The 13,166-nt window shown below is 31.1% G+C and overlaps 1 protein-coding gene across 1 annotated transcript in view; it reads right to left on the bottom strand.

Moving 5' to 3' along the window:
• Positions 1 to 493: 493 nt before the first annotated feature.
• The window catches only part of LOC147073147 (lachesin-like), a 232,917-nt gene continuing 220,244 nt past the window's right edge, over positions 494 to 13,166 (bottom strand). Inside the window, exons 5-8 of the mRNA XM_085945295.1 lie at positions 12,899 to 13,039; positions 11,672 to 11,806; positions 9,527 to 9,679; positions 494 to 1,712 (exon numbers count right to left, since the gene is read on the bottom strand). Of these exons, the coding sequence (XP_085801421.1) occupies positions 1,402 to 1,712; positions 9,527 to 9,679; positions 11,672 to 11,806; positions 12,899 to 13,039 (740 nt within the window). The 3' untranslated portion in view covers positions 494 to 1,401. The remainder of the gene's footprint in view (positions 1,713 to 9,526; positions 9,680 to 11,671; positions 11,807 to 12,898; positions 13,040 to 13,166) is intronic.

Here is a 13,166-nt window from a genome sequence, read left to right on the forward strand (position 1 = left end):
GACTAAATTACCGAATAATTTAAGAACAGTATAATTAAGTAGATTAGATATTTAAGTTTCTTTACACGACAAAACTTTATCAACCCTGATTTAATTACTTTTGAGAACAAAATAGTAATATTTTTTATTAACATAAACACTACTCTTCTCTTCTTTTAATACACTCTTATAAAATGCCTAAAAGTTACATACATACAAACATAATAAAAAAAAATAACATCAAAAAAAAACAATGGACTAAGCCTCGATCCCAGATATTTAAACATTTTCCTGAGAGTTTGATTAATTATTTTAATTAAAAGCATGGTCGTAATACGTTGAACAAATGGCTTGATATAAAATCATTTTTGTGGCATAAAATGTCATAAAACCTTTTTGGCATAACCTTCAAAATACTCAATCAATTATTGTTAAGTCAAAAAATTTCAATTGGAATTAAAATTAAAGTGTTTTTATTAAATTAAATGTGCTTTTTGTTAGTCATGGTTAAATTAATCTATATATTATTACATCACTGGAATATTTAACTACATTATTTGAGAATTGATATTTTGGGAGAACGGTAGTTTTTAATCCAAGGGCTTAAATTATTGTATCTATATATTTTATTCAATTTGGGTAACATCGGCTCTTCAGTTTAACTTTGACTGACAATGATTTTATTCACTTTATTCATAAAACATTCATATCATGCTTGAACATACATAATTTTGAAAACACTTATGAGAAAATATATTATAACCAATAGAAAAAATCTCGCCTCTGCGCCCACGCATATTGACCGCAACGCTAAAGGAGTCATACACAATTACGACAAATTTTAACTAATTGCTCTTAATACTCACTGAAGCGCTTTCTTAATTGAGCTACATTAGCGATCGGCTTTTATATTTTAAATAATCAAAGTAGGTATTACTTTAATTACTAACCGACGTCACGGATCACTTCATGAATTATTCGTTGAATAAGAAAAATATCTAAATAAAAACATATTATGCTTGTTTGCAGATAAGTATATTTTAGTGAATGATTGCCATGACAGAGAAAATTGTAAAAACCAAAGTTAAACTGGTGAGTCATATTTTAGTCAATATGTGATTTATTTAAAAAAAAAAATCTAATTTTAAATAATATCATCATGATATGCTTCGTGAAACTGTTAAATAACTGGCATGGATAGTCGATACCACTTACATTGTTTATTGTGAATTTATTTTCAACATTAAATTTTTGGCAAACTGAGCTTTTTAAAAATGAAACAAGTTTATTTAAACATAAGTACCTAATTGGTGAAAGTTGTAGACCAGAAAGTTATCAAATTGTTAACAAGTAAATAATTATCTTTACAAATTCCGATTATTCCAAATATACATTCTCATTTCAAATTGGCAAAAACTTCTCTCACGATGTGACGCCGACAGACCGTAAATTTAAAAACAAAATCGCGACAATGGCAACATTCAGCGTTATTAAATTCGATTTTTGAATTAAACTTCGCGCGCCATTGTTTCCCGCGCTGTCACCTGTCAGCGGCGGCTTCCCGCCAACGGACGCGTCGCTCTGAATGGCGGCCGCCATCTTGTTATCGTTGCTTGACGCATCGTCAGGTATCGTGTTGTCTTCCACTGGACCGTCCTTAGCGGCTTCGTTCTCGCTGTTGTGGTGATAGTACGGACTATTGTGCTTCTTCAGAGCTGTCTCGCTTGGAATGGCTGTAATGAAAGAAAAAAATAACATATTACCTTATTTTCAATTTATTTATTTCAATTTTTTTTAACATATTGTGGAAATTACAAATTATAAGTTTAAGACGTTCACAATATGACATTTAGAAACAAAGATACATAAATACAACAGTATTACATAAAAAAAGAGATAGATCAGTAGATAAATTAGATAGGTACAAGGAAGTACACCAGATGAGTTAAGCAGACCCTATTTTAAGAATTTATAATACAGCGTCCACCTAAACTCATTCTCACGTAACACCCGAAGCAATTTCATTGAACATAGTTATCGCCCTCCTAATTGGCATTACCAGTGGCATGTTGGTTCTGCATCTTGGGAGAATAAACAACTGATGGTTTCTACTTCTATGAACATGACCAGTAAATTTACCAATAATAGATTTGTAGTAGACACGTATTTTTACTTTTAAATAATGATTTTTTTTTAAATAAACAATGTAAATGGATCAATAATATTTTCCTTACTGACGATACAGTGCTCCTGGCGGTTAATGTCGAAGGCTTTTAATCTTTACTGAACTATTATTAAGTAAGACATAATAGTATGTGCTTCATATTAATTTACAAAAAAACTATCATTTACAAACTGCTATGTTCAAGTATACCTTACATCACTACAAGTGTTTAGCCGACCACTAACAATACATACATAATATTCAAACAAAAATAACGTAAAACTGCTTTGACGTGTGGAGTGGTAAGTTGGCGGGAAATCAAAAATTACGCGCCAAATATCACTTTATTGGTCCTGGAACACCACTGCAAGAAGAGTGATTTATTGAGGATAAATTGGTAAAGATAGTAGATAGTAGACAACTTTAAGCACATCTATCTACATGAAGACTGAAATGAGATTAAAATATAAAGCGAAAACATTTGTTTTAAAATCTCATCTGAAATTATTGAGACAGGTAATAATATGTCCAAGCACTCGATGTAGAGTGATTGTGATGCAAAATATATTTTTACTGACCTGTATGCTTAGATTAAACATTTACGTTAAAAGAACACCATCAGAAGATTGAAAGCTTTCGAGATGTCAATTCTTGGGGTGATTACATTTCCAATTTAGAGGTAGTTAAGCAAAGCGCAAAAATTCTGCATTGTTTGACCATATTTTCGCCAATAAGAGACATAATTTACTCAGCTCAAAATGCAGGAAAATGAAGAGGATATCAATATTTTACAAGAGCGTATAAAAAAGAAACTAATTTTGGCTATGCATCTTCTGTGATTGGACCAAAGCGCTTATGATCTAAAACAACGTGTTGAACGTTGAAAGGTTGATACTTAAAGATGTCGTTTTGTCAAGAAACATGAAGAGTCCATGAAGTAATGAAAACATCTTTATTTTTTTATCAAGTATGAATTCTTCGGATAATTATTGTTTGTGTTTAAAAAAAAGTTAGTGATCTTTTTAACTTTATCAATAAATCGAATATTACATAAGTTTTACCATTACTTTTGTAAGTGTGTTTAAAGTTGTATATTGTTTTAATATTGTTTTTGTGTATCTAGTATTTTAAAGCAATGATGAATAATAAACCATTTCTTTTATTCAACGAATAATTCCCAAGATTTGAGAATGTAACATTCCATAATATATTGAACATACATAACTTAAAAAACACCTACGATATATCTTTATTACCATGTCTTAATAGTATGGGCCTTCACAGAGTAGAGGTTTGTATTGACAGATTTTTGTTTTTACTAGAAATGTTAGCCACTTGCTCAACATATTAGGTCCATACTCTGACTCCGACTCAAATTGAAAAATAATGTACTTATATTTTTCAGACCTAGGATTTGAACCTGGGACCCACGACATTATAAGCCGATGCTTAAACCGCTCCGCCATCGTTAACATCAGATATTATACACCTTCTATAAAAAATCTTTTTTTGAAAAAAATACGACACCCGGTGGGATCTGAGCTTGTATAACCATTGAAATCGCGCTAATGTATTTTAACCATATGCTACAGGCATTCTGCTTAATCACGACGAATTTAACTAGTATCTACTTCTTACATGAAATGCTTATCGTTATTTTTGACAATCGGTTTTTGTGTTTTAAATTAAGTTATCATTAATATTTGCCCTAATTTTTATCTGACGCCCGACTCTCATCAAATATTAGGTAGGTATAACATATTTAAATTATTAGCAAGTGCAAGTACGTTATAACGAAAATTTGGAGAGATCCTGACATAGGCCAAAAATCAAGTGAAAAGTCAGTAGGTACCTGTGTATATCGGTACATTGATTGAAACCACAAAAGGCGATTGCTAATATTTACGTAATTTGATAAGCATTTCAGTTGGGCATAAGACTAGAAACTGGTTAATTTCGTTATAATAATAAAGTAAGAATCTCTCCAAATTCTAATCTTAACGTACTTGCACTTTCTAATAATTTAATTACGTTATACCTAATATTTGATGAGAACAGGGCGTCGATTAGTAATTATGGAAATTAATGATACCTTAATTTAAAACACAAAAACCGATTGACAAAAATAACACAATTTGATAAGAATTTCGTGTAAGAACTACTACTAAGTTAAATTTATCGCAATTAAGTAGGATGCCCGTAGCATTGGTTAATCGGTTAAGTGCCCAAAGCGTCTTTGGACGCCCTAATTACACCAATTCTTATGTTAATTACTATCAATTAACTAATTGCGGCATAGAAAGGATTAAAATACATTGGCGCGATTTCAGTGGTTATACAGGTTCAGATCCCGCCGGATGTTGATTGGAATTCGATGTCGTATTTTACATAGATTTTTCTAGTAGGTAGGTATCTTACTGATGAGTTTTCCAATTTTATATGTTATATTTTGAATTATTGTAAATTATTATTCATTGAATATTTTTTTTATTTAATTTCAGTTACTAAGCTTCGGATGATAGTATTATAATTCTGGAGAAAAACTCAACATAAACCACACCTGAAGCTTTTTTAGGAAGCATATTGAGAGCGAAAGCTTTGCGTCACTTTGCAATGAACGAAACTTGATAAAATATTACCCAAACTGGTTCAGATTTTAATCAGCGATAAATTTTGAACTGTGACATTTGAACCGTCTTGATTTATTTAAGAGGAAATTATCTCTCACGCAGTACGATACTGTTTCGTGTCTCGGGGTGATTGTTTTATCCATAAACGTCTCCTCACAGAGTATCAGAATCACTTTAAAGGAGTTTAATTAGGTTTGAATTGGATGCCAACTGACTTCTTGTCATAAATAAATTAGAGGAAGTCAAAAAGTTATTTTAAATTTGTAATTTGATAGTACTTTGTGATATTATTTGAGATGTAAAAGTGTTAAAGTGTAACAGAACAATTCTTTTTTTGATTTTTAAGTAAATAAAACACTTTTTAACCAACCAAACAAGATTTATCTATCCACTAGTAGCAAAGGTTGATGGTAGACTGTTAAGATCCGCCATAAATAGTGCATATTAAACGTTTTTAGTAATACGTATTTCTTTTTATTGAACTAAGACTACAATTAATTTACAGATGGTTGGTTTTTAAAAATCAATATTAAACTATCCCTGAACCAAGCCATAATAGTAATGGTATATTTTGGGCGATACGATAAAATTGTGCACACTTTTTCATTCATACTTATTTATTTTCATTGTATTAAGAATACATATTACGAGTATTACACATATTTTTAATTGCATAATTGTAGATGTTGGTTTTCGTAGGCTATAATTGAAATTTAAAAACTAAACTAAACACCTGTAAACTGTAGTCTTATTTCAATGAAAACAAATATGTATAACTGACAAAGTTTAGTGTGCACTATTTATGGCAAATTTTACCAGCCTACCATTACCCTTCGCCACTGCTATATACACGATTAGCAGGCTACAGACATATTTAAAGCGCCGGCTGGACGGCAGCGACTTTCTTTTGCGGAATAGTTTGTACAAAAAAACACGTTTTACAGCGCTTTTCGATTTGCGCGAGCTACAGTTTTCCTGTCCGTACATACGGGCTTACCGATACGAACCGGTTTGCGCAGTTAAATTTGTGGTAAAGTATTAGCATCAGCCGACGCTTTACAGGTCAGTCACGATCAGCGTTGCCAGATAATTATTTAACTAAATTGGAATTTAGGACTAAAAGTGGGGCAACCTAAAAAACGCATAGTTCGATATTTCTATAATATCAATCATAAATTAATGACACTACACAAATTACAATACTCTAAGTATCAAAATAATAATATTAAACAATATTTTTGACCGACACTCGCCTATTTACTTGGCTGAAGATTTTACTTCCTAGCAAATGTCTTTCTGCTGGTAAAATTCTATTGATAAATTTCAGCATATGAGTATCATGTTGAATTAACAAATAATTTAGATTTTATCTCTTAATTTTATAATATTACTAGCTGACCCGGCAAACGTTGTTCTGCCATTTAAATTATTTCTAGTGAATATTTTGGTTGTTAAATAAAAAATAACGAATCTATCGTAAGTGTGTGGGGATGGGATCTATGACAGAAAGAGGAATAGAGCGCTGTAGACGATGACCGCCGATAAAAACAAAAAAACATCAACCATTCATTTTCTCAATTCAAAATGAGTAATGATGTTCATAATGAATGAATTACCTGTGACAGGATCTCGTTGTTTAATGTTTATGCAATATACGTCTTGTCCCTTCCAGAAAAATTGCGGATATTGGAGAGCGTCGTATGAACGGTGTGTGTCAGCGATGAACTCCAGATTATTGTTTCTTCTTCGAATCACGATTTCTCGCGTCGATGTGCAGTCGCCAACCATGATTCCAGCAATGTCGTCAACAACAGTCGCATTGAATCGACGTACGTGCTCTCCAGCTGGTGTTTTATCAGGATTGATAACAATAGCGTGATTGTAACTTTGCAATCGTGTATGTGTGCTTTGAAGAATTTCAATAATTCATTGTGCTCATTCAACAGGGCGTCCAGTTCGCCGACGATGTGCCTGGCATTAGGCGAATTGAGGCTATTGTAGTCGCAACGTGCATCCACATGATTGATTTCTTCACCGCTGCGTTGATTTTGAACGTAGAATGGAATTGTTGACCATTTGCCGCAGTATTGTGAACTATTTCTGTTGCTCCGGACGAAGTCATTTGGAAGCATGAATTGAATGTGCGAATGGACTTCAGGAACAGGTTTGAATCTGGAACCGTGCCGATGAGCAAGCCGTTCAATGATTCTGGTGGTATCTCAATTTCTGGTAGTTGCACTTTTCCTGATGCGCAACACATCCCGGCTGACTCATGTTTGAATTTGAGCGCATGACAATGGGGACATTCTTTGTCCATAGCACCAATCAGCACTTTCGGATGAGCGGAATATTCAATATCTGGCTCGTACTCGAATGCGAGACGAAGGAAAGAAGCGGATGTAAATGTTCGATGTACTTGTTGGCGTTGTCGGTCATTTGCTCTGCGTGTGTTAACTACGAACCGGCGCGCTTGGCTCCGTTCCAATTGTCGTTGTTGATTTCGTTCAGCTCGTGCCTCTTGTGATTGAGATGCACGCAATTGCGACATACTTACACGCACGTTTTTGTTATCTTGTTAAATTTGTTCGTCTGTTCTTTTTGCTCTACTATTTTGCATGTTTGTTGCTTTATTCGTTCGACGGCCCAAATGGCCCTCCTTGCATCTTGCTGGCATTGTGCACTGTAATACACGCATATAAAAATAGATAAATGAAAATAAATCGTACAAAATTTTGCACGCACTGCGTTGTGATATGCCGAATGAAATGTCAAAATGACGCGACGCTTCTCTTGAATTCTTCTCGGACGTAGCGCCATCTGTCATTCAACAACATAAATAATTTCGTTCTTTTTGAAATACGAATGACGGTTAAATTTGTTCATACAAAAATAATAAAATCGCGAATAAAAAATAGGAGGGTGGGGGTAGGATGGTGAAAATTTTGGGTTATAGGTATTTTTTTATGCCAATTAATAAAAAAAATACAAAAAAAAAATGTCAAAAAAATAAAAGAAAGTTTTCTGGATAGAGATACCCTAATCACCTAGCGGTATGAAATATACTTGTTGACCTATTCTCATACCTAAAAATTATATATAAAAAAAATCATAAAAATCGGTCGAGCCATTTCGGAGGAGTTCGACCACAAACATCGTGACACGAGATTTTTATATAAATAGAGATAATAATTTATAATAATTATAATAATTTTATCTCTTATTTTGATTAACTCAATAGAACATCTCTATCTTGCATCTGACAATTTTAAATTCATCTGAGAAATTCGAGAATCTCGTTTGGTATAGCAATTAGATATTGGTATGCTTAAAATAAATGAAATTAGCTTGATAATATTTTTAGTCTCTTTTTCTGGAATTAACTTGAATTCTGTGCAGCTGACTCTTTCGAATTTTTCGCAATCACAATTCAATAGAAGGTTTCTACGAGTTAAATTCTTTATACCTACATTAGATCCATTCTCTATTCAAATTTAATGTAAACACTGCATTGTTTAAACTTTCGAAACTTATTTCTTTTCAAGGTTTTTTTTTTTTGTAGATATTTGTTGAATAATCGTGAATTTAGCTGTCTCGCGTAGAAAAATCTATTTTTGCTGAAAAAGCGATCGATCGCGAGATGGATTTCAATCGTTGTTCCCCGGTGAACAAGTTTAGTAAATTCATTTAAACGTTAAATTTAATTGTCGATCGTAAATTTTACATAAACTACTATTTCAAACATTCTGAAAAATAAATCAGATAGTATTCCCAAATAATACAGTTTAGTGCTCTTTTTACATCTATAAATGACGTGAAAATATTTAAATTATAAAATAATTTGTTTTACTATACACAGATAATTTGATGCAGACAGCTCTTCGTACAATGTAGTTCCCACCTATAAATACTAAACTTTCTCATGCATTAAGTTGTAGGCATGCGAGAGGTAAACTACAGTAAGTCCATATTGACAACCTTATAGGAGAGTATTTTTGAATGGTAATAATTAAAATAGCTGGTTTTTTGATATAATTATATATTATGAGTTGCCTAGAGTCAAAACTCACATTTTCCAAAAAATGAGTTTTGAGATAATCGCAAAAAAACCACCAGAGCGTTGCTTTTTGTAATAAGAAGAGAATTATCGAACTCCCTTGAATATTAAAGAGTGAGTTGATTTATAAAATATATAGTTTTTAAATATATATAATAGGTACTCCTTATGCTACAGACACACAGCACACTAAGAGAAATATAGCTTTCTGATTGCTTAGAAAGGCCTTGATGACAGAACTCACATTATTAATTGAAAAATGTGAGAGACTCCAACAGTCACATTTTTCAACAATTTTCACATGGTGTAAAGTGACTTTTGATAGGCAACTATTTTTCTTTATATAGATTAATACCTCAAAATCACTTGGTATATTTAACTAAAAAAATGCAAAATTGCAACTGCTTTGCTTTGTATTCTTTTTGGTTTGTATTAGCTCTCCTAACTGTTTTTTTTACTTATATTATATTATATCTCCTGAATCTTCAATCCTTCAGATATAATAAAAAAATTTTGGTTTATATTTTTAATTTCCGATATCATCGAACGTATAGATTTTCCATTTTATGCTATTACTTTGTTCAAAGTCTTGAGAATTTGTTACCTTTATAAATAAATAAATATAAATATCAGTAGTATTACTTGGCACTTTTCCTACTTTAGACAACGAACAGGTAGTGGAAAGTTTCGATTACTTACGATAGAGCTTAATGTTTCCGTCTGTATCCCCGAGAGAATTTTTGGAAACGCATCTGTACGATCCAAAGTTCTTCTTTGTAACGCGCTTAATCCGCAGCCTCATATCGACTTCGTAGAGCTTTTCGGATGTGCTGATTTCGCAGTTTTCGTCCGCTGGAAATACAATGAAAAAATAATAATGACATTTATAAAAGAAATCACCGCTTTAATGCAGAACTATCCAAGTTCTAATAGGAGAAAACTTTGAATGAATCCATCCAATGCTGCGAGGAATGAACCTAGGTATATAAAAATCTTTAATAAAATTATATCCTCGTGATAGAGCTTTTTAGGTGTGCTGATTTTACAGTTTTTGTCTGCAAGATTTATAATGAAAATGTAGGTAATAATGATATTTTAAAATAAATAACGGATGTAATAAAATAAATAATTGAATTAAATTTTAACATACATCTTATATGAGATTTTATTAATAAATCCGTTCCGCCAATGTGCATAATATATCGACGTTTATTGAATAAAATGGTTTTCATTCAAAGTTATTTAATGTCATAGTAAAAAAATAGCAACGATGATTCAATAAACATGCAAATTAAACAATAAAACAGAATTTTAAAAACAAAATACAAAGCGCATTACTAAAAATGTCTACGTCTCCAGGGAGTGCATTGACCAGCCACACAGCCCTCAATATTGGTGCCTAATAAGCATCACATGAGGAAACAGTAAAATTTTCATCCAAAGAGGTAATGGGTGCGACCACGCATTGAAATTGACAGGTGCATATAAATTATCAGATTATCACGATTGGAAACTATACCACAAGAGTGCAGAGGAAAATTCTTTAAGAGCATTAGTGACCTACGAGCTTTAAGATAATAAACGGCGAGTATGCCTCGAAGAAAGCTAGTCGGATAATAATCGTTCGACAAATTATCAAAAGAAAAATTATTGTTATATACATGAAAATAAAGATGTCAAAGAAATTTCTTCTGGACACACTCTAAAACAAAAATGTTTGTTGATTTTGACACTAATTAAAACCTTCAAATTAAATATACTTCATTTTGATCTAACGATACACTACAATTTCACAATAAATTAAATTAATTAGATTAATTAATTAAAATAATTTTGCAATGTTGTCAATATTTAAAAAAAATTAACAAACCTGAGAAATTAAAAAAACTGTCAATCTACTAATACTAGCTACCCGGTACAACTCCCTGACGAAGCAAGTGCGGTGTAGTGTAAGATTTGCTAATGAATTAATTTGGCATAGTAGAATAGCTCTACTATATAAATGGTGTGGTGTGACATGAAAAAGATTAGTAAGGACCGATTGTTTTATTATTGTATTTATTAAGGAAAACAAATAGCTACTTTGATTGTGAATATGACTGTATACAATTAGATAAGAGATAGATATTGCAACCAGCAAAGTTTCCATAGTATATAAATTATAATGTAGAAAAGCCTAACAGGATAATATAAAGTAAGAAGAATATAAAATATAATTTAATTACTTGAGAAAAATAAAAATAATATTGAACGAGACGAATATTATATATATATATATTATAATATACTATGTGTGTTAAGAATTATTTAGATTTATGCATATTAGTAATCTGAGATAAAACAGAAAATGAGAATAATAAAGGAAGAGAAAAGACATACATTTGAAATTCGATAAGTGTCAAATAGTATACAATTTTTTGGAATTATTGAATAAATCGACTGCGGAGAAATAAATATCATAATTTCATTTAAACAAGAGCGCCAAAATAACGGATTTTCAAAAATTAGAATCACTACGATTGACATCAAAATTCATGTTGCCTTATCAAATGACACATCAATAATAATTAAAATAATTATTGTGGAGTAGAATTGTTAAATGAACTAAACGCCATTTTTCACGATATACATATTAATATTTAGAAAGAAAATTTATAACATCAACACCGTTATTATAATATTACAATAATACAAAGTTGAAAATAATGGTATGGCTTAGAGAAGTTGTAAATTATTTCAGAATTTCTTTAATTAGTATTTAATATTTAGTTTTTGGCACAGAGGTCTCTTAAACATTCTACTCTACAATATTATTTAATGTTTATATACCATTGAGTAAGCTACCTTGTGATATAATTTCACCATCCAACGTCCAATAGTTGATGGACTTTGGAAAAGCTTCTGAGTGGCATTCAAGAGTAACGCTTTCCCCCTCCCGTGCGCCGATTAGCTGATTTTGAATCCAGACCATTGGCGGAACTATTCAACAAATAAATAAAATACAGTTAGTATGCTTCTGATATTATATATGGTTAGAGTTTTTTAGTATTTTGAAACCATTGTTTTACATGGCAAATCTAACACAATACAAAAAAAGTCGTAATGTACTGTAAATAATATTTATTATGTAAACATGTTTAATAGTTTTCAGTTAATACTATTTCAACAACATAATAAAAATACATAAAGTTCATAAACCACGCCACTGCTGTGCGAAGAAATGGTACAAAACACCAGCTCTTTCTGTCATGACTTCGAAATTGCAAATATTTTTTTTTACAATGAATTATCTTAACACAATGCTTACGGGCCCTTTTAATTAATTTTGTAATTAACGTGTTAATTTGCATTTGAAAATTAATTAGCAAAAACTAAATTTTGTGCGGCCCGTAAGCATTGGGTTAATATATGATCGTTCTGAAGGCATATTTAGAATCAAAAAAAATACAAATATCGTAAAATTAACAAGAAGGTTGTTTTTAAAACCAATATTTTAGCAATAACTGAATGTATTTTCAGTGATGTAAACTATCGTTTTTAATGAAATCGTCGTGTTCAGTTATAATTATTTTTGGCTGGAATGTATACAAGTACGGCATAATAATTATCATTTCCACTAATTTTCTAAAAATGAACGTTAATGAGATAATACTCTTTTCCCAGTGAAGGGCTCATTTAAATCAACTGGGGTATATAAGTTTTTTTTATTTAGATTGTATTTAATTTTAAGAACCATACATGTGAACCATAATCGGGCATAGATAAAGAGAAAGCTAAATTTGATTTTGAAAGATTTAAAGTAATAATAGTAATTTTAAATAATTATTTTACGTTTTATGATTTTAGTTGTTTGTATTTTTTCGTAGTTAGGTGGTATAATTGAAATATGTAAATAACAGCAAATCTAAAATAATATATTTGATACATAATGAAGTTGCGTATCTACATATTATAAAAAATACTTTTGCAAAAAGTAAAGCAATCATATAAAACGTTAGTTTTTTTTATATTAAAGAACTGAAAAAAAGATTTCTAAAAAATTATACACTATATTTTTATTTTTAGACTTACAATGCACAATGAGGGTAATTCTTTTGCTGACCGAGGGTGGGACGCCATTTGTTGCAATACACAGGTAAGCTCCCATATGAAGTCTGTTTACTCGAGGGATCGTGAACATGGTTCCAACTGCTGAAAGCTCCATGGAAGTTGCTGTATAGAATAGGAAGCAATGTGAGGATTAACAATATAAAATTTAAAAAAATGTCCTGTAACAAAAAGTTCGTAGTATGTGACAACGTTTTTCGTAAGCCAATATTTCACAATAAAGAATTTACCA

Source organism: Rhyacophila brunnea, unplaced genomic scaffold, assembly GCF_057557595.1.
Source record: "Rhyacophila brunnea isolate RB1 unplaced genomic scaffold, BYU_Rbru_1.0 scaffold_18, whole genome shotgun sequence".
Taxonomy (NCBI): domain Eukaryota; kingdom Metazoa; phylum Arthropoda; class Insecta; order Trichoptera; family Rhyacophilidae; genus Rhyacophila; species Rhyacophila brunnea.